This window comes from Solea senegalensis, linkage group LG13 (genome assembly GCF_019176455.1).
Source record: "Solea senegalensis isolate Sse05_10M linkage group LG13, IFAPA_SoseM_1, whole genome shotgun sequence".
Taxonomy (NCBI): domain Eukaryota; kingdom Metazoa; phylum Chordata; class Actinopteri; order Pleuronectiformes; family Soleidae; genus Solea; species Solea senegalensis.
This window is the reverse complement of record NC_058033.1, coordinates 19,143,849-19,169,544: the sequence shown is the minus strand read 5'-3', so window position 1 is coordinate 19,169,544 and position 25,696 is coordinate 19,143,849. Positions and strand designations below refer to the sequence as shown.

At 40.1% G+C, this 25,696-nt stretch overlaps 1 protein-coding gene across 3 annotated transcripts in view; it reads right to left on the bottom strand.

Moving 5' to 3' along the window:
* Positions 1–244: 244 nt before the first annotated feature.
* The window catches only part of LOC122779279 (glutaredoxin domain-containing cysteine-rich protein 2), a 32,279-nt gene continuing 6,827 nt past the window's right edge, over positions 245–25,696 (bottom strand). Inside the window, exons 2-11 of one of the 3 annotated variants that reach the window (XM_044041449.1) lie at positions 19,884–19,947; positions 18,489–18,596; positions 18,075–18,234; positions 15,380–15,466; positions 8,103–9,189; positions 6,970–7,122; positions 6,435–6,618; positions 4,146–4,255; positions 3,193–3,417; positions 245–1,283 (exon numbers count right to left, since the gene is read on the bottom strand). In XM_044041449.1, coding sequence (XP_043897384.1) covers positions 1,110–1,283; positions 3,193–3,417; positions 4,146–4,255; positions 6,435–6,618; positions 6,970–7,026 — 750 coding nt within the window. In that variant the 5' untranslated portion in view covers positions 7,027–7,122; positions 8,103–9,189; positions 15,380–15,466; ... (1 more) ...; positions 18,489–18,596; positions 19,884–19,947 and the 3' untranslated portion in view covers positions 245–1,109. Of the gene's footprint in view, positions 1,284–3,192; positions 3,418–4,145; positions 4,256–6,434; positions 6,619–6,969; positions 7,123–8,102; positions 9,190–15,379; positions 15,467–18,074; positions 18,235–18,488; positions 18,597–19,883; positions 19,979–25,696 lie in introns of all 3 variants that reach the window. The other 2 variants (XM_044041451.1, XM_044041450.1) reach the window with 2 other exon arrangements.

Sequence of the window (25,696 nt, the reverse complement as noted above, 5' to 3'; positions counted from 1 at the left end):
TTCACACTTTAACTATGGAACTGTAAGATTACAGCCATAAAAAAACTATATAATATGTGTATAATATAATAGTGACATCAGACTGATGCTCAGTGAAAATACAAGACTTACGGAGGCTGAAGATTAAGACAGCAGTTCATCGGAGCTTCGTGATCTTCCCATCTGAATAAAACAACCTCACACGAGTATAAAACAAAGATTATGTTATAAAAGCAGTCGTCGGACACAGTAAAAGAGAAGGGCGTCAGAAACGAAGGAGGTATTTTATTTTATCAACTTACCAAAAGTGTGTGAATGAAGTCAAAACACCTGAGAACAATAAAAACCGCTAACGAAAATAAAACACAATCACAATAACACACGCAATTTAACAGCCTTAAAGATTTACTGTCGTTTATTTAACTGTTCCATGATTTTCTTGTCACCTCTCGTTTCGTCTGGAACACTTTCTCGACAAAGTGTTACTCCAACGAAAAATCAGTATTTTTTGAATGTCACACCTTTGCAATGCTGGCGTGCAGTGTGTGCTTTTCTAAAGTGTGTGACTTTCTCCCTTTCTGTGACACACCATAATCAGCAGCGAGGCACTTTTATTATATTTATTATGTTTCCAATTATGTCCCACTCTCGTCTCTCAATCTGTGTGTATTTACGTTTCCATATTACAGTCTTTATTCTCCTGTATTTCTCCCCGTGCTTTCAGGGAAAGAAAAATAATGCCAATAGCTGTCATGCAGCGGAGGGACATGGCAGAAATCGGAAGGATAACTGTGTTGTGGAAGCATGTACTGAAGGTGTTATCAGGAGGCTGAGTGCAGATGCAAAATAATGTGACAACAAAGGAGCGATTATGTGTTCTTTTTTTATCGCAAGCCGTTTCCACTGCACGCAGTAATTGTAATTTATGATTCTGTGTCTCTCACAATTCCCCTTTTCCAGTGATGGCTTATGTTTCCTCGTCGCGATTAAAACACCCAACCAAGAACATTTTGGATTAGAGCATTATTGCCACTGAGTATAGTCTGACCACTCACTCACTCACTCATTCACTCACTCACGCACGCACTCCCTCAGCCAGACAGACAGACGTGCGTGTCAGCCAAATGGTGCTATTTGCTGGAGCACGACTGGCATTTCTCCAGACCATGGGGATAGCAGGCTTGGCAGCGCAGATCACTGATGGACTCGTTGAAGCGGTTCGCGAGCATAGACAGCTTGCTGCCGTGACACAGAGAGCAGGGAGCGCAGCCCGAACCACCACAATGCTGGCAGCTGTCTGCCTCCTGCAGAAAGAAGAAGAAACACATTAGAGGAGGAGAAGGAGGAGGAGGAGGAGGAGGAGGAGGAGAAGCGAGTACAAGTGAGAGACACGTTATAAAAAAAGGTTAAAAAAAGTTAATGCCCAGGTTGGGATTAAGCCGAAAGTTGGCACAAGGTCATTAGATAAAGTTGTGTGTCATCCAAATCTAAACAGCTGTGGTGTGTATAGAGTACTGCAATGTAATCATCGTGCGTCACAGCTGCTCTGAATCCTCAAATCTGATTTGGCCACGTTTGAACAACTTGGGTGTTTTTTTTTTTTCCCACATATTTTAAATATTACTAATAATTTAGGTTGTTTCAAAACAGATGGCTGTGTATACCCATGTGTATATGGAATTTAAATGGTCTGCCCTTTACTGGAAAACACTGAACAGCTTTTTTTGACCTCTGACATTTCAATGCAAGGGGTCGACAATCCCATCAGACCTCTGAAGTCCTTGGACGGTGCCTCAGGTAAAATCAGCAGCAGGTAAAAGTGCATTTAGTCACTGTGGCCCTTTACCTTTCTGTTTTGTCAAGCAATATTAAATGTGACTAAGTGGGTGTGTAGTGTGTATGTGTAGGTATAGATCAATGGTATCGAAATTGTATTATGGGTTTTCCACCACTGGATATTTTATTACTGTATTTTAATCTAAAGCACATTGGGTTTTCTTTGCGATGAAATGTGCTACATAAATAACCCTGCCTCGCCTGATCGACACAGGGCATTTTCATTTTCCAATTGTATTTCTTATGAAATGCTCTTGCTCTTGCTAAGCAAGTGAGTTCCATCGTAATGTACGGCCAGTCCATCATTTTTACAGTCAGTGAATCGTTACAATAATGAGGTTATATTTGAATCTTCATGAACTACTTTAAAGATACCGCCACAGGAAATAGATAGACTGGAGTACAGCAGTGACATGGAAGAAAGAAAATATTTGGACATTTCTTTGATAAATATCAAATCAAGGGAACTGAAAGTAAGCAGCACATTATAGGATGGACTGTATTGTCACAGTGCAGTATAAATACAACAATAAAACATCTGCAGTAAAAGAAAAATGAACAGCATCGAGATGGTGTTGAAGGCTTTACTGTAATGGACAAAGGGAGAAAGGGATTTTTTTTTTAAATGGTTGACAGTTCAAGGTAAAAGTAATAAGATTAATCATCCACTATAGTTCCCTGAAGTTGCACTTAGCATTGGTGACACGCTGCCACAGTTAAGCTGTTGCATTTAAAGCGAAATCAAGGTATAAATCCATGCTGACGCTTACAGAACTATAAAGACGGCGAAAGGAGGAACCATGGAAGAAAGAGAGACCGCAAGACAACAGAGAGAGAAAAAGTGGAAGATGGACCTTTTTTTTTCGTATGCTAGAGAAAATGGGAATCTAACAAGAAAGGTGGGAAAAGGGTGAGGGGAGTGAAGCAAAGAGAGCAGTAATCATCCAAGGAGGTGAGAGGGAGGGAGTGGGTAATCCTTGCAGCCTGGTAAGTGGCAGGCAAATGCAGCAAGGGCAGAGTAAAAACTGTGGACTCATCAGTATCTGTTCACAGTTGATAGATTACGCGAGGACAATGGGCCGGTGGTTGCTGCAGCAGCAAGAGGGGGCCACATGGAGAAGGAAAATAATGGCAGTACAAATAAGGTGGCACTTAGACGGTTGTGGGATGAGGGGGGGAAAAAAATCACCCCTTTGTGAGTAGATGTAAACTACAATTCTTATTCTCTTGAAAGCAAATTTGAACTGAATAATCAATGGCGAGACTTATGCAAAGAAAGAAAAAAGAGGAGAGGAGGGAGGGGACATGGTGAGAAAAAAAAATGGGATGATAAAATCCTACAACACCACTGAGAATCATTTGGCAGAGGACCATTACCGTGGTCTTAATGTTGCTGCTGTGCGCCTCTTTGTCCTCCGCGTCCTGTATACTCAGAGCTTTCGCTCTCCTCCTGCTCACCCTCTCCTTGGCCTTTGGTTTTGCATCCATGTCCACATGCGGCGCCGCGTGGTGTCGCGACACCTCAGGATTCTTTGGTGGTGCCCTGATGATGCGCAGGTTGCTAGTGTAGATGATTATCTTGCCAAAATCCAACACTTGGGACTGAGGGGGGAAAAGAATAGGTCAAATAACCCAACATCACTTTAAAAGTACATCAAACTAATTACTAAGAAACTCAGTGCACATTGCACAGTAAAGGTTCACCTAGGGATCACTGCACCTGCCTTTAAATGATGCACTAAAATGGACAAAAAAAGGGAAAAAACTGCATCCAGATTGCTGTCTTTTACTGATAAATGTGATAACTACCAACCAACATCAAGCGAGCAGCAAGTGTACCTTTACCTGCCCTTCCTATGATCCCACCATTACAAATCTGCTTCCATGGCAGCTCAATAAAACTGGCTTTTTCATGTAAGAGGAAGAGTTTTTTCGCTGTTTTTATTCCATTGAAATTGTAAAATAAAAATTCTGAGCAGCACACTGTTAAAAAAAAAAACATTGGTCATTGCTATTTATCCGTTCTCTCTTATCATGAAACAATAAATTGTGACTCCCTGAGGGCGCCTTTGTGTTTCCCGTCATCCAGATAGTAATAGTTTTATTCAATTGCCACATTGTTGCGTTATAAAGATAGCTGTTGTCACGCTCGATTTCTTAATTAAAACTCAGCGGAGTCGTCTCGATTCGACTTCATTTGAACCGCACTCGAGAATGGATTTAGAAAATTAAGACAGCTGTTCATACTTGACATTCAGGCAGAAAGAAATCTGATGCAACTCTCACCTTGATTACTATCAAAATGCAAGAATCTTGCAAAAACAACTTACGCTGGCGTCTCCCTCTGCTCCCTCTGTCAGATCAGCAGTTGGCTTGTAGTTTCCCATTCCTCTGTATACATTTATTCTTTGGGCAATGAGCCCCGTTGGAGGACACAGACCTGGATGCAGAATGAGAAATGTTGTCAGGAAACAGATTTATTTCGTTTTTGGCACGATGCTTTCTCAAGTGACAACTTAAACTCTCACTCGAGATTGTATACGGTGTGTAAATTGGGAGATAAGCCTCAGTTTTCACTTGATTTTAAAAGTTTGAGCGTTTTGAGCAAAGCTAAGCACGTCATTGCACCATGGTGGTTTGTGCTAAGGCCTTGATAAAAAGGTCTGTTCTCAAGGGGGCTAATCATTTTGACCCTGGTAGTTTTTGGTTTTTGTGGAATAATTAAATTTCTGTGTGCCAAGTCAAATAATGGAAGTATCCAAAATAAAATGTTGTTTGAAAAAGCAAACGTCATATATATATATGTATATATATATACATATATATATATATATGAGAAACATGTTAAGAAGCATGTTTAAATGGTGATTAATCTGTTTAGGAACCATTGTCAAGCGCTTTACAGGTGAAACGGGAGAAAGAAAATGATGTTAATATACAAAATGGCTCAGTAGCTGTTCGAAAAGTTCATTTCAGAGAGTGTTAGGATCACAGAGGTCATCGTATGATCCACCTACTCTTGTGTTAGCGGCTATAATTTTGTTGCCTTTGAAATACCAAAGTAATGGACCTTAATGACCTGTGCATTTAGGACTCGGGTAGATTATGTTGCAGCTGGGACACGAACACTGTCATCACTGTGGGCATTAATATCTTTCTTATGCAGCAGGAGAGGAGAACACAGCATTCTAAAATTCTTCCAACACTGTTTCTGTAGGAGCTGCTGCTGAGGCTGATTAACCCGCCGCCTGCGGACGGTGATGTTGTTGGCGATACAGAGGCTCAGACAACTAGACCAATGTTGTGTACATTTTTGTGGTGGATTATACGTTCTTAATACATTTTGGAAAATTGGTTTTGGCTTGACATTAACTATATCCAACAGTTGCACTGATTGGAAAAAAAGGGAGAACCTTTACGGGTGATTACACTGTTCATTGTGAGCAATGTGTTTAAGTTAGTAGCGCTGTACAAACTTGGCTTTTACTTGGCCGCTGGAAAGTTAAAAAGTGCCTTTGCATCCTTGTACTTTGACTGGTGTCAGAGGCGAAAGTTTAGACCTTTTATTTCTTCACAGACTATGAAAATATAGACAAACAACAGCTCCTCAAATGAATCAATTCAGATTGTCTGAAAGGCAAAGGCACATTTTTGCTTATTTTAACCATACAAGGACCAGAGAATGTCCTGTAGTGCTTTTGCCCATTTTTCCAGAATAACTTCCAATATCTGGCAGTTATTTCCAATTAGCTGCATGTTAAAATACTGCTTAAACAATTTAAACACTGCAGTTTTACACGAACGACAGATTTTGCATGTTAAATTTGAAATTTGAACAGTATGTATAAACGTTTTCTTGTGCATCCATGTGCAAAAACAGACCAAAAAATGCTAGGCTCGTGTACAAGCAGTCGCTCCGTTTTGTGGTGCCGACCGCATTCGCCAGCCACAGAGTGAGTAGTAACGGTCACCTGTGCGCTTTTTATAGGTTTCAGGTCGGGGTGCACTGATCCCACGCACGGCCTCCCCACTCCGCCTGGATGCAGTTTAATGTCATACCCAGGACCATCCTGAAACAGCACGAGTGAAATTACCGCAATAACCACACATTGGCTTTTGACGTGTTGTTTCAGAAACCGTTGGAATGTTTTCGATGGCACAAACTGTTGCGTAACTACGGTAATGCAAAGTGTGAACGTGTCGTCAGCGATACGCTCTGTGTTAAGGGGTTAAAGCTTAAAGCACCCCTAAATCATTTTATGCAAATCACTCAACAGCTTAGGTTTTTGACCCCAGCCACAGGGTGGCCATGTCCAGAATACTCGTAATAGTGCCGTTCCCATGCCCAGATACATGGGATTGCATCAGGAAGGTAGTAGATAGTGGTGTAAAATCTCTGCCAATGAAATATGCAGATCACTGAATAAGCAGCTGATCCGCTGTGGCGCCCCCTAGAGGGGGACCAGCTGAAAAAGAAAAAGAACTCAACAGTTTGGGCTTTAATATTTAATACAAATGGAGTTTACACATCTTCTCCCTCTGGTAACAAGTTTACTGCCCAATCACACCTCAGTGAAGTCAGACACAACAGTGAGCGTACACAGAGATAAATCTCCCACCTTGTTGGTCCCCGTGAGCGTCCTCAAACCCACAAAGCTGCTCCATCTCCAGGTGGCTGGGAGGGATCTTGCGGTGGACAAAGCTGTGAGGGTATTTCTCCTCCGGACTGTCCAGCTCCTGGCCATCCTCATACACATGCTTCAGCACCCGGCCACTGTAGGACGACGCGAGCTTGAACCTTACCTGTGTTTTTTTTGTTGTTTTTTTTTTTTTTAAGTGAAGGCAACGTGAATACTTGTTAATTACTGCATGATTCATTTCCGGTCACACAGCGGCATGTCATCATGCAAGACAAAACTGTTTTATTCTGACGCTTGTTTGAAGATCAGACACAAATACAGCACTCCTGTTTCAGATAGCTCTGAGCTACAACGTTGAGCTTATTAGCGGTACATAATAAAATAGTTGCACGAAAAACATTTTATGAAACAGAACACTCTGAGACAGAAATGACCTCAATATGTCTTAATCAAACGTCGTCAAAAAAACCCATGGAATGAAAAATGAAATAAAGCGATGCCATAAATAACTCACCTTTCTGGGCTTGGTGCTTTCGTACCGCTGATTCAGTTTCCTTTGGAGTTCCTCCATGGTGGCTGACAGAGGAGGGGACAGAGCAAGAACATCAGTCCATCCACGAGGCTCCTTACATTGATCCAACTGACATCAGCTGGATACTGGTGGTGCCTGGTGTGATAAGAGGACGTACATGGATTAATGAATGAAAATGCTCGTGCCCTTGTGTCCTGGGTTTGACTGCACCTGCTGTTTTTTCGTTTTTTAACGGGACGCACCTCTCCAGCTCTCCATGCTAAATTATTCACGGCGAGATCGTATGCACAAAAGGGATGGTTGAGAAACCAGAACCTCTTTCATCAAATAATTATGATCACCAGAATAGATTGTATTTGGAGCCTGTGAGGATCCCGTGTGTGTGTGGGAGTTGTTTGGTAGTTGTACACCTGTCTGTTATTGGACGGGAGCCGAGTGCATCACTGTTGAAAAGTAAACATGACATTTGATGTCTCTTTTGCAATAACAATAACACATAACCGTTGTTTGTGATGTTTCGGTGTATGTTTCTCTTTGAAAGTGTGATGATGACAACGGAGCTCAGGTTTGTAAAACTCTCAAATAATGAGGCTTTCAGACACCTGAGAAGTAGTCTAGAGTCCAATCAATTAAAAACAGATTAAACATTTATGTGTAGTAATAATTTCTTTATCACTATCTTTAATCTATGTCATTACTTTGTTTAAATCCTTAGGAAAAGAGAAAAACTGAGCACATTCATTGCACTCTGGATCAACAAAGAGCACACTTTATGAACGTCTTCCTTCCTTTATAATCCTGCAATATAATTACTTGAACTGATGTGTCGCAATTACCTAAATAGCCATGTGCTAAGTGTTTTTCTGTCTGGTGTAATGGCTTTAATTACATAACTTCATTTGTGTTTCGCTTGTAATTACCTCTACAAAACAGTGTGAGTAATAGAAAGGGTCACCGTGTATTAAACATGCGTAAAGAATTGTCAAATATCACACGGATGATAAAATTCCTGTCCCTCCCAGCCACACATCGACATCAGAGGACATTTATATTGACTTACACTAACCCTAACCTTAACAATACAATATGTCTCCATCTTAATATGTAATAATTACCGTTGTGGGTACTTCCTTTTCGTCCCCATAAGGAAAACGAGCCCCCATAATGTGACTGTGTGAACAGATATAGGCTCCCGCAGCATGAGTAATACCTGGAACACACACAAACACAAAAATACATGTCATAATTGTATTGTTCACCTACAACACATGTGAAATGTCAACCCACAAATGTTTATTCTTTTAGTAACAAAGTCTCCAACTTGGCTCCAGCTCAGCGAGAGAAAAACTACTTTAAAAGCTATTTTAAAAAGTAAGTTGTCCCAACTATGTTCTTTATTAGTGCAGAATTTCTTTATAGTTTTTCCATTCGTGCATGGAATTAGCCTGCACTTGCCTAATGGTTTGCTACACAGAACCATCTTGGAAGGCCCTTTCAAAAGCTATTTGGATAAAGGGCAGGTGCTTTCAAAGAATTCTTGGCAGGTTGGATGGACCATCTGTTTTTTTGTTTTTTTTTTACTGTCTACGACGGTTGGTGAAGCCAGCTGGGAAAAAATAAATAAATAAATTCCATCAAGAAACACCTTCCATGACATTCTTCGCTCGACTGATGTTAATGAACATTCGCTCCTTGCTGTCATTAACACCCACATGCTGATAGTTGGCAGGATGAGATCTTCATCAGATGCTGATTGGTCCAAAACACAAACAAATCCAGCTGCCTTTCTCGCTCTAAAATTCCTGCATGTTGTCGGAGATGTCAGCATGACCAGACGTAAGCGAGGAAACGTGGAATTAAGAGCAGAAACTGTGAACTTAAGTCTATTGTTGTCCTGAGAAGCTCTTGGTTTTAAAATGTACATTGTGAAGCAGGACAGGGCTGATCAGACATCTTGAGAAAGTGAATTTGAAAGCTGTATATCTCACTAATGTCAATGAGTGGGTTCAATTAGAGAAACCAGGGGTAACGTGTGTGTGTGTGTGTGTGTGTGTCTTCCACCTCGTCTTTCCAAAGAAAGCAAAAATAAATCCAAAGTTTGTTTAAACAAGTGTAGCAGAGGATCAATGCCAAAATAACAAACCAAAACCTGTCTTTAAACCACATCTTACCTGCAAATAGAAAAACTTACCGGAGCTGAAACTGAAAACAAGAGAAAGCAAAGGTGAAACAAAATGGCTTCTCTCTCCTACTTCTGTTAAACTTAAAAGTTAACAATTTTGCCCAAAAATTACGAGAATTTTAGATAAACAAAAAACTCTCAAAAGCAAACAATGTGCTTCCTGCAGCTTTTAATTAAAATTAACTTAAATACCCATATTGCAACTTATCCAATCTTTACACACTACGGCTAAACTACTAACTATTTTGCAAAGACATAAGAAAGGTGAGGAGGTAGCTCAGTAGTTTTTGTAGTCCACACCCCCTTCTCTTCAACCACTCATGGTGAGCCAATCTCCTTCCAATCAACCACTCACAGTGTGACACCAGTCACATAGACACACCCACAACTGGAGAGAAACTGGAAATAAGTGCTAAGCAAACCAAAACATGTGAGCTGGGGTCATAACACCCCCCATCCCATTTTATAAAAGAAAAAGTTATTTTCAGAATTGGTCTTTCTGACTTTATAGAGCCAATGGACAATCATTCATGATGCCAGCATCATTTAAAGCACCATATGTCAGGTCTCATCCTGGTTATATGTGGATCATGATGTGTTTATGTAAATATGTCCAATCTCTGTGCATACATATTTGAATTCATCTGTTTCAGCATATTCTTCTGAAACTTTAAGTGCCATTTCATAGAACTTAATGCTAATCTGACAAATGAACGCCATTAACCTCATGTATGTCAGAGATAAGCCGCACCATTTGTCCTCTTAAATGACTCTTCTGCTACAGGAGAAAGTGAATGGATTGTTTAACCAGAGAGAGAGAGAGAGAGAGAGAGAGAGAGAGAGAGAACACTGGAGGGAGGAGTAAAGACTCTCTCCTGTGTCTTCTCCAACTCAGAGTCTCTACCTAATCAGATTGCAGAACAAGCGTGCGTGTGGTCACTCAAGTGAGAAATTGTTTGGGGTGCAAAGCGATGAAGGGATCATTTCTGCGTCTTGGATTCTCTCGCCGCTGCTTTCAGTTGAAATGATTGTGACTCTGAAAATGTCTCTGTCACCATATAAACAGTGCATGTATATTTTATTGTCCCATTATCCTCCCCTAAATACAGTATGAGCTACATTACTCACAGCACATCGTCTCTGCTAGTTATCAATCTGTGGCTAATACCTGCATCTCTACCTGCTCTTGAATTAACAGTTTTTGGTTTTAGGATGAGTTTGCATGTTCTCCCCCTTGTGTGTGTGTTTTCTCCTGGTTCTCCAGCTTCCTCCCACTGTCCAAAAACATGCAATATAGGTAAACTGCACACTAAACTGACCATAGGTGTGAGTGAGAGAGTGGATGGTTGTTTGTCTCTATGTGTCCAGGGTGTACCCCACCACCACAGCTCCTCCCGCGACCCTCATGTGGAGGATAAAGCGGTAGAAGATGGATGGATGAATGGTTTTAGGATTCTGATGAAGATGAGTTAATAGTCCCACTGAGTCACAAATTTAAACACAAAGGGAAGTGTGGTTCCCTGAATGAGCAAATGCGGACTGTACATTGTGTACGATGGATGTGTCACTTGAAAGTGGAATTATGTAGCCGCGATGCAGGTGATGATTGCACGCTGCTGTCTTCATATATCACCAGAGTCATAAAAAACAGATCATCCAGCCAAGTGGTGAATACATCACCGGAGTTCTTTCAAAGTGTGTGGCAGGTAGAAAGTATAGTAGATACATACAGTGCTGTCTGGATACACCTGAATAACGCCATCACTTTTCATCTCCGAGTGATGAAACAGAATATTCTGTTTGCAAAAAAGAGACGAGATTTTGTAGCCTGAAGATCTAATCGCTAAAGCATAATGTCATGAAACAGCATACAAAAGAGTCCAAATTATTATGCAGTTGCCACAGGCTACCAGTCATTTTCAAGCAAAATTAATGTTTCTTTGTATCTCTCTCAAGATAAACGAGGGAAGCTTTTACACCTCTGACCTTCCTGGTTTTGTTATTTCGGATTCACACAGAAGTTCCACCGCCAGTTTTACTCCGTAGAGTAGATGTTTTGAAATGTGACCTTATCCCAAATAACTGAATGAATGAAAACACAAACTCATTGAGCTCAGTTCTGGTCATTGCTTATAGCTTATTACACCTTTACTCATGATAAAGTCCAAGTCTAGCTGTTCCTATTCCTACTGTCATGGAATATTTTATATATCCAGTTGCAGTTTTAAGGCCCTCTTAAAAGTGTCACTCCTTATTTTAATTATAGCGTGTGGTGACTGCATTTCAGTTTAATTTGCCCAAATTGAGACCAAAACATGTATCTAATGTTACATATTTTAAACACTGCATTGATTACAACTAATTTTCATCCATCAGTGATGAAATGGGTGTATTCCTAAAATGGAATCAGCTATAAAAAGGACATTTCCGAGTATTTGGTGTTATCGGAAAAGACTTTGCACTTTAATAGGGCTTCACAATCTCACTGTAGGGTTTTTTTCAAATAAATATGAATCTTAGCTGCCTTATTGTAATATATAAAAATGTATAATAAAGATTGTCGGCTTTATTTGAGCAGGGCAACAAACCGTTGTTTTTCACTGAATACTGGCACATTGAAACAAATACATTACATTTAACTGCATTGATTTGACGTGCCAGGGACAAGGACACGGTGCACTCCATCTTTAAAAAGTGTCTCCTTTAAAGAGATATAATAAAAATAGAAGATAATAAAAAATAATTTACTCTATAGCTGTGTGATATTGATCGCTAAGTGATACATTTAGTGAATATTGTACACATCAGCTGCCTTGAACCATCTGCAGCTACAGTGCCATGTCCTACCTTTACCCTGCATCAATGGATGTTAATTTTGGAAGTCATTTTGTGTTTATGGGGGCGTGTACATGTTAAATTTGATTGTTTTTTCCCCAGGGTGTAAGATTACCCAGAGGAGTTATGAGCATTACACTTGGCAAGTCTCGCTGTGTGAGAGAGAGAGAGAGAGAGAGAGAGAGAGAGAGAGAGAGAGAGAGAGAGAGAGAGAGAGAGAGAGAGAGGAAGGAAGCATTAGTCCTTGCAACCTATTTCAGTGATGTACCGTCTATTGTACTCTATTTTCGTCTCCTACTTTTTCCTTCCCTTCTTCCAACAAACACACAAAACAAAAGGTGAGAGTCTCACTTTTTCTCACCCAACTCATTATTTTGTTTGTATACTATTCTTGACACGCTCCCCGGAGGGGACGGCATTCACTGTCGCTCACTTCAGCAGCACCTATTTTGAGGCGACAATGACACAGCAATCAGTCACAAACTCTGGATTCAATGTCTGTACAGCGGGTATTGGCATAGGGAGGCGGTGTTATAAGTGAAAGGTTGAATTACTCGTTTATTTACACAAGAGGTTTTTTCAAAAAGTGAGTTAACAAAGCGGTATTGATCACTCGCCGTGTAAAACGAGAGCTTTGCGATGTCAGGCATGAACTACTGCTATCCAAAGTCCTCTCTCTCTCTCTCTCTCTCTCTCTCTCTCTCTTTTCCAATTTCAACGAGCACTAACTCAGAGAGTATTTTTTTGCTCTTACTCTGCACTCGGGCAGCTGGCAGGCAGGCAGGAGGGTGGGGTGGTGTGGGTGTGTGTGAGGGGGAAGACAAGATAAGACAAGAGAGATGAAGAAAGAAAGGCTGTAATTAGAAATGCATGGGACTATGAGGAAGAACCACGTAGGGCAGAGGCAGGGAGTGACGAGGCTGTGAAAAATCATGTCTTCAATTATCCCCCGAGACACAAATGTCATATCCTTTGTGAAGGCTACGGACGAAAAAGGAAATATCTGCAGCCCAGACAATAGGTTTAGGACTCGTCTAATTTAGTTTAGGACTCGTCTAATTTACAAGCGTCTCACTAGTCAGTTACAGCTATAACTTACCATTATTCACTTAAAAAGGCTCAAGTATAGAGAGCTACAAACTACGACACAGCACAACTAGCTGTTCTCGAATGAATTTCCACTTTAAAAACAACCTTATTTTCCCAGACAGAAATCTTGTAACCCTGTCGTTTTTGTTTTTCAGTTTCAAATAAAAGAGACACATGAAAAACTATGGGCGTCTCTGACGCAGCTTCCACTGTTTGAAACGCTTATAATGAAGTCGAGATCACACATAAACCATCCCAGCCATGGGACACTGTGGCCTTGGTAGTGCTTAAAGTGTGTTTTGATCCGCAGTGGACTCAATCTTCACACAGCCCTGACAAATCAAAAAATTGTCAGACAGCTCCAAGTCCCCCGACTCTAAATCCATGTTAGGCATTTTTTAGAAATCTCCACATCACTGCAACAGCTGCAGAGACAGAATTGTTTCAGACTCCCCCCCAAAAAAGCAGCCAGTGAATTAGCAATTAACATATAAATGACTTAATTTATACATGAAAACAAACTCTGATAGTAAATTACAGAAAGACTTTACACAGTTTACAGAGACCTAATTGATGACAAAGCAGAAACCACTGGCACCAAATTAGATTAGACTGTCACGACAGAAAAAATCTGTTCCACGGCAACAATTTAAATAGAACTACTAATACATTTAAATTTCATTATCTTAATTACGGTGTCTATCAAATGATAGATGCTGCAAGTCACAGTCAAGTTAATATTTAATATTTCACCGGGACTCATATTCTATCTCGTTTTAATTAGCCGAATGGTTGCGGTGATAGTGTTCAACTCCCTTGAAACTCTAAGTTCATGCAGAAAGTTGCAGTGTGAATGCGACAAGGCCTCATCCTCCTCCTCACTCTCAAAAGATGATGCACGAGTGCCTGTGCCGACTGTATTCCCGGCCAAAATGAGATTTCCGACATAGGAGTGGGCAAATAAAGGCAGGGAACAAGCAGGAATCAGCAGATATTCGTACTATGTGTGACCAGGGGGCAACAGCTACCAGGTAAACAGAAAAATAATGTCACCCTGGGAGTTTTCACTCAGAATTTAACAGTTCTTTAAAGAGGAATAAGAGCAGAGAGGTGGGTGGATATTTTGTCCCAATATTGCAATTAGTGGTCTGTTTTGGGATTTTTTTTCGGGGTCTGTATTTACAAGATTTTTTTTGGTCCTCAACACATCCAACAGAAGCCGGTTGCAAATATGCTTCCGTAAGCCTGTCTGCATCATTTTATATCCACGAAGCATGCCACATTTACTCAAATGATCTTAAAGAAACATTGAAATCGCCAGCAGATCCCAGTGTTCTTTCCATCTGAACAACAACACAAATAAAAATTCTGTCATCTGTCAATATTACTTACAGACAGGAGAATCTCCCAATGTCTTAAACCCAAAGCAAAGTAAAACTGGATTAAACTGAAATGGGACGCCTTCCGTCGTATAAGGAATTAAGAAAATAGATTTCCTTATGACTGAAATACACTGACATTAAAACGCTGCTAAATTACCAGCACAAGGGCAGAGGACTGATGGAGAAGTCCATACTGCAGGAGGAGGAGGAGGAGGAAAAGCTCTGATGATCCTGTACCATCACTGTCGTTAACACAGTGTCTCACAGTGAAAGACAGAAAATATAAGAGTTTAAAAGCACCTATTGGTATGCAACAGTAATTCAAAGCTACAAGAGAGCACACACACACACACACAGTCACCTGAGAGTGCAGCAGCTGCACTGAATGAAGGCACCAATAATACAGTTACCCACCCCTTTGTCACGCCTACAGTTTCAATACAGAGTAGAGGGAAAGAGGAGGAAAGGCCTTTAAAATCTCAGAGTAAATACGCTCTTTCACCACCGTAAAATGGTGCAAGTATTTCTGCAATGTAATGTGTACAGGAGGGCAGTACAGTTCCTCGGGTTGCTTTGGGTAAATGATCAGCCTCCAGAAACATGGTTTGGACTGCATTACCTTCTGCCACATACAGACTGTATATACAAACTGAGGTAGTCTCATGGTTTGAAAAGTGAAGCATAGTAAGTGGGAAGGAAGAAGCACTTAGTAAAGAGGGAGGGAGGGTTATTCTGCTGGTTGCAAAATCAAATGTCAGTAAACATTCTCCTGAGGAGTTAATGGTCTTTCAGCAGCACAGTTGTGTAAATGATGTTTCCGTTGAGACGAAAATAGACTATGGATGATTTCCTCGTACGTAATAACGGAGGATGTGGATTAATGTATATAAATATATGCACTTACGATGATTAACTTCAAAATATAGAGTGCCTTGTTACCAAACAGTCCAACAGAGCACAGGTACACCAAAGGAGGTCCAGCCAGAGGCACCTGCAAAAGACATTGGGATTATAAAATCTACAAGTGATACAAAGCATATACAGTAGTGGAGACTGATCAGACTCATAAGAGTTCTTTGCTAGTGTGCTCACGACAATGTGAACACGTTGGTACGCAGGTGTAACAGGTGTAAAAGCATGTGACAGACGGTAACCTACCCCTTGATTTGAAATGCGTTTCCCTCGTAATATTTACGATCTTATTTAACAATGGCCAATTAGCCCGGAAGATAATTGAGTTACAAGCAATCCTGAGGAGAATAGGAGCATGTGTGGAGTGTGTGTGTGTCCATTTTAATGGCAATTAATCCATCTTCATGACATCAAAAGCACAGATGTCAACTTCATTGTGATACTGGAGAATAAGTCAGGGGGGAGAGGACGGGGGTCTCTTGGCACTGAGGCTATATCTACACCAAATGTTAGAGCAATTGTTCTAAGACTGATTCATAAAGCCATTCGCCATATGTCTTGTCCTTCTGAGGGGAACCGGCGTGATTGCCAAAATGTCAACCTGTGGATGGCATTAGGAGAAAAAAAAGTCAGAAGATTTCCCAAAACATATGGATTAATCTTTTGGGAAATCTCTGTGAATTGGTTATAAGATTGTGTCAAATATCTGTGAAGCTGTTGAGATATTGCAGCATTATGCATCTCCAGATTGGCATTGCTGTGCATTTGCCCGTGCTGTGGCTAGTATTTATTTAAGCAGTTAACCAGTACATTTAGTATTTTGAGCTTAATGTATCGCCAACAATTCCAATGACATTCACTTATGCAGTCCTCAAAATAGAACACTGCACACCTACAACATAATATATGATATGGCAGTGGTTCTCAAATGGTGTCTGGGGACCCCCGGGGGTCCATGACACACCGCCACAGGGTATATGACAAGTTCTCAGAATCATTCTTTAATCCTGATCCTGTTATATTGATATACCAAATATAGAGTGTAGGATTGTTCACAGATCGCATTCTGTTCTAACAATTAAATAGTCCATTATTCCAAGGGAATTACATGAGAGTGTCAAGAATTTTGGGATACTTGGCTGACATAATTAAGAGATATGCATGCAAACCAAAAATGAGAACACAAATCCTGCTGCTGTTGCCACAATTTTCTCTGTGATTTTTGACCTCGTCTTGACCAGAAGCGTTTTTTTTTAATTCCAATTCACACTATAATGATTAAACCGTCTGTGATATAAAGCCAAAGCTTGTGCTCATACTGTACAGTCTGATTGTCAAGTCACAGCCACAGCGTGCTGCAGTGCAAGCGTAAAATTGGCACGCCGGTCCCTGCGGATCATCCTGGCTATAGTCAATAAAAAATTTTTTAAAAAAATGTCTGAAGGCTCTCAGGAAACAAGCGAGAATGCTAACAAGGCAGAAGCATGCTGCGTTCTTGATTTGTGCCATTTTGTTTGCCGAAAACTTTAAGAAAAAAGGTGATAAGGACAATATGGTTACTTTTACTTTTGTTAACTTCATAAAAAGGGAGAATTTCAGCCCTACAATCATAGTGTTTTCCCAGCTTTAGAAACACATCATCCTCTCATTGTCTTGACAGATGTAACTAGCTCTGACCCTATATGTCATCAGGTAGTAAAAAAATGGAGAGAGCGAGAGAAGACAGCAGAACGAAAAAAGATCCCTTCTGCACCAGTGGCTACAAAGAATGAATGATGAGAATCCAAACCTCGACTTAAGACTGAGATGGATGGACCTCCTGACACATCCTGGTGGGACTCTTTCAACGTCTTAAGTTGTCTGTTAAGTTTTCTCTGCTACATCATATAAAAGACAGGAATATCATGGAGTGGAAAAATTCTTAGCTCAGAGGAACACATTCTGTGAAACAAGAAGGACCCTGGAGACGACGTTCTCACTGACAGGAAACGCTAAATGTCTGCACGAAAAAAAAATCAAAAAGTTATTCCACCATTCAAACCCGAAGGATAGCCATGTCATTAGTTTTATCCATCTATTCCAAACCACGATGCAGTTGTCATGTCAGGGTATATTATGCAAACTTGAGATGGGCAAACCTCTCTGATTAGCATATTAAAGAATATCGCTGACAAATACACAATTCCTCCTTGTTAAACCTGGAATTAAATTGTCACACTGCGTCTGTAGTAACGGCAGCTTAGGTTGTGATGGACATGGCAATTTTTGGAGCAAAGTAAATGGGCAGTGAATGGACATATCCCTTAAACTACTTGGATAGTTTAAATTTAAAATCGGGTCCAAAAAAATAAAGATTGATTTAAGGATCAGAGAACTGCAGTTTCAAATAATCCAGTAATGCATCAAGGAGCACAATAAAATATTACATTTATAAGATATTAGGAATTAAATGTAATGAATATGTACAAAGCAGTCATTATTGATCGAAGAATGATGAATAAGATGGCAGCGTAAGACTGGCATGGCATGAATACACGTAATGATGAGTAAGCAATTGCTGCATTTATAAGAAGGATTTGTGATTGATGATCACAGTGTAAAGCCTGTATGCTTTATGTCCCCTCACCTTTGTGAAGCAATAAAAATCAATATGGCCATTATCAGCATGGGTGAATGTGTCAGATTACCTCAGACTTTCATCTGATGAGCCGGAGTCACACTCAGAAAACTCAGATTATAGCTCCACACTGGGCTGAGTCAAATAACAGATGAGGAGGAATGGCGGTGAGTTGACTGTGTGTTTTGGCCGAGGAAGACGATGGATTAACTAATAATACGCAACCTGGGCTGCAGTAGGGGAGGAAATAAACAGATAGAGTCTTGTTTGGTGAAAAAGGGAAGCAAAAAGAGTCACAATTATATAATAAAAATGTTTTCCCCCGTAACTAGCGTGCTTGTTTGATTGAACATCTGCGTGCCCTGTTTTTGTTGTTGGTTTGCTTTGCAGAGAATCTTAAAAAAAAAAGAAAAAAAAAAAGCAGAAAAACAGCAAAGGGAAAACTGAAGCAACATTTGGCAGCCTCGATAAATGATTTTCTTACTTGGCTTTGGAGGAGGACCAGGAGGACCAGATTGCAGCCACCCTTTCAAGAGGGTCTGGCAAAGACAGAAATGGCAGTGGCAGATGTCACTTGAGAAGATCGAGTTTACTGTGGAGTGAAATCAAGTAAACAGATCATAATTAATTGAATATAAAAACACGATGGCAGCACACAAAAGGTAGATGATTACTGTAGAATTGATATCCAGCACCTTCATATACATGTACATTCATGTATTACATTTTACAGAATATTGAAGTGTAACTTCCTCAACCACTTTCTATTTGTTTGATAAAATCAGTCTAGTCATGTTATGTTGATCCAGGTGCAGATCTCCCTCCCTCCTACTCTCCCGCACTGCAGAGTTCACTGCAGAAGGAGGTGTATTTACATTTTAATAAGTCATTGTCTGACTCCTAGTAGAGACACGGACATGGCAGCTAGTGAGTAAGATGTACAGTGAGCAGAGGATTGAATAGAGCGCTGCTTTAACTAAAGTAGTGCAGTGTTTTAGAAATCTACTTTGTGATAATGTCATTTTTTTGGAAATGAATTCCCACATTTGACACATTTATCTTCACTGTCTCACCCCCCCTCCCCCCCTCCTTTTCAATGCTGCATTAGAATCGGTCTTATAATGGTATATCTGACAGTCCGGAGCTCGGCACTCGATCTAAGATAGTCCTTCACCCTGATGTAGATTTTCATTAATCATATCAGGAGAGAACTCATACCGTCTCTTGTGTCCTCTGTTAACCTTTTCTCTCTGCAGGGCCATTGTTCCGAGGCCACCTTTTCCTCTTTTGTCTTTGCACTATGCAACAAAAGCCTCAGGAAACTTAGAGAGAAGAGAAGAAAAATGGAATGTGTGTGCATTTGGAATTAAATTTAAGGTACACCTGTCTACCTTCAATTTGTTATAGTTCACAGTACAATTATTAAAGCTCACGAAAAGAAATGAAACGTGAACTGTCAGTTACAAAGTTCACAAGAAGAAAATCTAGACTAGTAATAGTTTCCTTCTCAGACTATTTCAGGATCCAAACAAATCTGCTCATGACCTGATGTTTATTTTTAACTATGAGCATGCAAAATGGGATCATTTTTGATTTCCTTTTGTTACAATTTTCTCGCAATAGTTTTCTTCATAATCCTCAGTATAATACAACACAAAAATACAAATGCAAGACTGCACTGGCATCTAATAAACATTTACTTTTGCTATACGTGTACAGCCTCAATGCTAATTCATCAGAGAGGAGGCAACAGAAAGATGGAAACACTACTAGAACTGGAACATCTCGCAATGTTCAACCCTATGTGTGTGTGTGTGTGTGTTCATGTGTGCTAATGATTTTTTTTTTAAGCACAGGAAAAAAAAAAAAAGCAGCTTACCATCTTTTGGTTGGCAGTTGTTCTGCTGTACTGCCTGTTCTCAATCCAGCTCCTCCTGAATCCTCTACAATAAGCCCAAAACAAGAGATATCAGGCTGGCAACAAAAGACATGAATAAATTAATTCCAACAGACCTACAACAATGCAGCCATAGCTGGAGCAAAGCAAATGTCTGTGTGTACCAAATAGAAATTGGGACAGGAACAATTAAAAAAGGCTACTGGCAATGACAATCCATCATGTCACCAAAAATAGCACAGGCCTACTATGATTTTGATAGAGTCTTCAACAGTTTTCAACAAATTTCAAAATGTGTAAATGCATCAGAAGCAAAATACACCAAGTTATAGCTTTCTAACGCAGCAGGTATCACATTATCTAAAGATTCCAAGTCAATAAAATCAGGTTTGTGCATTTAGCTCACAGCTCAAATGTGAACACTGTGAGTTCTCTCGACACACGTGTAGACACAAAATCATATCTACTTAGCAGCGTGCGCAGCAGTCAGTCCTCTCCGGTTCCAGCCAAGCTACTGAATATAATATACTATATAGTCAGCATGAGCATGATTTAAAAGCAGGCACAGCTGTGCCAATTAGCTCACCTGCGACTGCTTTCATGAGCCACCTTCACACCTGCACTCAATCATGCAGCTGAGTGCCAGCCACGCCCACCTCCACACCATCAATTTTTGTTCTGTTTTTTTATAACATGCTTCACTGCTATACGGCGCCTGTTCCATGAAGCTAATTTGCAATTTCCATAGCCATAATTATAATGCATCTATTACACCCAATTACGTAGGTTAGTTATTGGACCTTAAATACCACACATAAAATATCACTTTGAAAGGAAAGCTATGGGGAAAATAAGCCAACTCATCACTTCATTTCTAATATCAGTAAACATTTTGCTGAGGAGTTTCTGGTCTCAAATTGTACAACGGAGTATTAGAGGCCAAACTGAAGACATTTTTTTTTTTTTTTTTAATCTTTCAAGAATAAAGTCATAATATTATGAGGATAAAATTGTAATATTATTCATGCAAAATCTCAGATGATCAGCTGCGACCTGCTTAAAGTTACATTTTGATTGGGGCTTCACAAATAAAGAAGTACTTTTTGTCATTATCTTTAGCATCTGGACTTTGGGATAATCTTTATAAGACAATGTACGACTTAAAAGAATATTACAACTTTATTCTTATAAAATTATATGACGTTCTTCTCGTAATAGTACGACTTGGCCCTACTATTGCACATGATGCGCTCCCATGTGATTGACAACTTTCACCGAACAATAGGTGCCTGGTCGCTGGTGCTGCCTGTGAACGTCATGCAGCCAAATTGCAAATCTTGAGTTCATTCTGCAACCACAAGACTCTATGTCCACTTTTTGAATACAGTTAACTACACTGTGCACTGCGTCGCAAATCGCATTCATAGTCCTTTCAGAACACTGAGGCTGAACAGTCATGCACGACCATGGCGGATGATGTTTTTTCCCTAACTCTTTCCCTCTCCTTACTTCCTCCCCCACCGTGACCTCCTCCCTCTAAACCCAATTTATCTGCCATGCACATATGCGGGTCGCCTCCTTTTCTTCGACTCCGGTCTGACTCATCCTGACTCTCAGTAGCACCGTGACGGTGAGTCTTCTGTTGTATAGGGTTCTCTACATGATTGCTAAGCATGGATAGAGTATGACAAGATATGTCATGGAGACAGAACACTTGGGGGGAGAAAGATGGGGGCAGCAGAGAAATTGTTATTGTTTGATAATAAGGGAGAAAGAGAAATGTTCAACAGAAATGTTAAAATATTGACAAGAAAATCAGCTTATGGATCAAATGATCATTATCAACAGGGATTGACAGTTACCAGTGGGCATTTTGGTCACTCTAATCATACCGGAGCAGTGTTATAATTACTATAGCCATAAAAATAACACCTTAACCACATTTATTGGCTTTAATGTAACTGTGTCAACGATAGATACATATGAGACAGAAGTTACATGTGCTCATTTACAGTGGTTTCTTACAGTAACATATGAATGGATTGAAAGCAAAGACTTTCACAAAAACATGTGAGTAATTAAGGTATACAGTGCAAGTTCTACAAGTCTGGTCCAGGAGAGCAACTTGCAACTTTCATAAGATGGATTATTGTGGGAAAAAAGTATTGTGGGTATAGACTTCAGTGAAATACTAAAAGTTGTTTCTCATAGGGGAGATCGTGGCATAATTAGATAAAGGGTGACAGTTTTCACAGCGTGTTATTAAATTGTTGAAATGTGTTTCCAGAAGATATTGTTGTATCCTGGCTGCCGCAGTAGAGGCCCTGGGCCATACGGCGGTGAAGTGACTCGCACTGTTGCCTCACAGGCAGAAAGTCACGGGGTTAAATTCCAGTTCAAGTGAGAACACTGAATGTGAGAGTGAATGGTTGTATGTTGGCCCTGCAGTGGACTGGTGACCTGTACCCTCACCATTTGCCATGTCAGCCGGGATTGGCTCCAGCACCCTTATTCATTTACAACGAGACAATGTGATGTTGTCAGGTATAGTACTTGTATTTATTTTTTTACCAATCCAGCTAAAATAGTAAGGCTAAAGCCAACTCTGCAGGTCCAAATACCAATAATGTGTGTCCAAAAGCCCCAGATTTACACACCATCATGTGGCTTTACTTCAATCATTTGAAAGTTTGGCAGAAAACTGCACCGCTGAAGTAGCATAGTATAAGTCCTTGAAGAAGGATTCTGTCTTGTCATTTTAAATGTGAAACTTCAACTGTTTTACTCCGTTCTGTGCTCTTCTTTCTTTCTTTAGTCGTCGTGTAAAATCAATACCTTTTCATTTCTGCTCTGAAACAAGGAATCAACACAGAAAAAAAACTACACAGTGCTGTTTCAAGTACTTTCAAAGCTGCACTCAAGTTATTTTCATCATCAATATGCCTGACAGTTATTTTCTATTACATTTCTGTCAATCGGCGGTGGAGACCAAAAGTAATGGGCTAGTTTATTGAATAAAAAACAACGGTAGTGCAGAAAATCATTCTTTCAAATTATGACTTTGTTTTGTTCAAATAGTTTTTTGGTGCAAAAACCTCTTTCCTGACTGTTACAGTATATATTCAGGGTTTTTTTTTTACTACAGCTGTAAAGATAGTACTCTAACTTGTTCTATATGCAAATGCAGCCTATTTGTAAGGCTATAATCATTTAGTCGCCTTTCTTAAAGGGCTAATTAGGGTTAAATTGCTGCAGGGACGTGGTCATGTTCACAGACAATCCAATGACCACAAGAGTGGAGGAAACGAGGAAGCCTCAAGGACACTTTGCTTTTGAAAGGCACTAAGGAGTTATTGATTTTTTTCCCTTCACATGTATTAATGGTGATCGAAAACCACCGTGCTGTGCTCTTAACAACAATGTCCAACATTAGCTTTCGTTTCCTTAAGTGTTTTCGTGCTAATAAAGTAATTATTCATAAACTAAAGCCTTCTTCCACAGCCATACAGAATAAAATATGTTTAAAATGAGTTTTGCTCTTACTTCTACCCCAATAATTACAGTGAATGAAACACTTTCACCCATTGCTTCTTACTTCAAGAGGTAATTTCTTGAACTTTGTCTTAATTTCTTACTCAACACCTTATGTTCATATCTCTCTTATCTTATTATTATATGTTATAAATGCAAAGGCGGCTCTATTGTAAGAGCGCAGGGCATTATTGAGGCAAAAATTCATATCCCTGGGAAATGGTTTAGTGCCACATTCGCTCCATTCGCCTGCTTTGTCACGGACGGGGAAGGAGGGCATCTTCACTTGCACGTGATAAACATGTGTGTTCCTATGTAAATGTGGAGTCAACTTTTGCAAGAAACAGAGAGAGGCAAAAGGAACTGTGCTGCACAAACATCAAAGAACACATGAATGCTTTATGTAGACTAAAATACTGCACTCCTCACTACCTGTCTGCAAGATCTGAGGTGCCCGTCAGACTTGGCTGTCATTTTGTTTTCACCCGCGTTTGATTTCGCTTGGAGTCTGTGTGTTTCTGCCTGTCTCTGCACCTCCTCTCATCCTCGCCTGCTCATTTCCTTACATTGTTCAACCAAATGTCAACAAAGAAATGTCAACTTAGTTACCCCCCACACTCCAACTCGTCACAGAAACACAGAAGGGGATGAGTGAGGAGATTAGAGGCTTCATTCTACTTCCCTCCCTCTCACATAATATACAAACATTTGCTCTCCGCCTGTCTTTGTCTTTCTGTGTCTGTCTTGCTTTTTTATTTGGGGGTCTCTGATGCTCAAATTCTCATCTGTGCTAACAAAAGGGATGAGTGGTTGTAGCCCGGGGCCAGAGCTTGTTGCTCATTTTCTGGTTTTCTGTCGGGCTCGCTGCAGGTCACACTCACAACAAAACCACAGACGTAGTTACCTGGAGAGCTTTTAGTCCACGCTGGGATGGCACACACACATGTTCCGTACATTGTGCTGCAGCCGTACATGCAGAAACAAACTACACACAAACACATACAAGTCTCCAGACAGACTGATGTTCACTGATGTCCCTGTGAGTGGGAGTGAGTGCAGTGTTCTATAATTGAATCCCTGCTGCCACTGTGTACCTCACTCTCTTTGTCTCTCACTGGGGCAACAATCACTCACAGTGTCTCTCACAGTCAGTGTCTCCCCTAAAGTATGTTTATTTGCTGTCATCGCTCGTCTGTCGGGATATTCTTCCTTTGTATGTCTCTTTATTTGACCTAGTGTCTTTCCTTCCCATTTGTTTTTCCATTTTTTTCCCCAGGGTTAAATAACTTTTCTGACTATTTTTATGAATACATGCACATGTACTCTTTGCATGTATACTCACATTTCGACACATTTGTGTGTGTGTGTGTCCTCTGTGCACTGAATGACACTTCAACCAGTCAGTTTCCTCCATGCCTCATCGCTCCTTCTCTGTTTTATTTTCATTTGATTGACGCGTCATCCTCAAAAGATGTTTGCATCGGCCCGACACTCTAGATTGGACATGCTTGCACGATCCCAGGCTGCCTGGGCTGTGTTTATAGAGAGACAGGCAGTTTGGTTCTGGTTTATTTATACTCTCCAGTAGTCGTTCCCTCTCTGGAAACCGGTGTTTTGATTTGACGTCGTAACACATGAAAGGATCTTCAGAAGTAACATTATCTTTGGTATTTTGTTTCACTGTCTTCAGATTGTGTCAAACGCACAGCACTAAGGTTAATACTGTATTTGTCTTAAACACAAACGCATCACACTGGGGCAGAATATGCACAAAATAACTACCTCGACGATGAGTAAATGGTTTTTCAAATCCTCTGTTTGAGCCACAACAATTACACATTTGCTTTATCTGTTGGTAACAACAAATGATTTTGACGTGGAATAACATTTCAATTGTTTTCTTTGAGCTCATTCAAATCAATCATTATTCTGAAAAAATAATAAACGACAAGTAATGAAAAAGTAAAGAAGACGCAGCCTGCAGCTTGATCTTCTGCTAATTCTTAGAAAATCCTTAGAGAAACAATGAATCTGGGTTCATCACTGTGTGGATTTGGGGAAACAAAGGCAGATGACACAATGTGCTACTTTGACACTAGTAATATTAATTGTAAACTGTGCAGAGCTAAATATTTCAAATGTAAAACATTGCTTAATTAATAATTCAAAGTTGTCTTTTGCTTTATTTAAACTATTATCTTTTGGCCACATTTTTTCTGGCTCGCAGAGCATGTTTTTTTTCTTTATTCTAAGCAGCCTTTGTC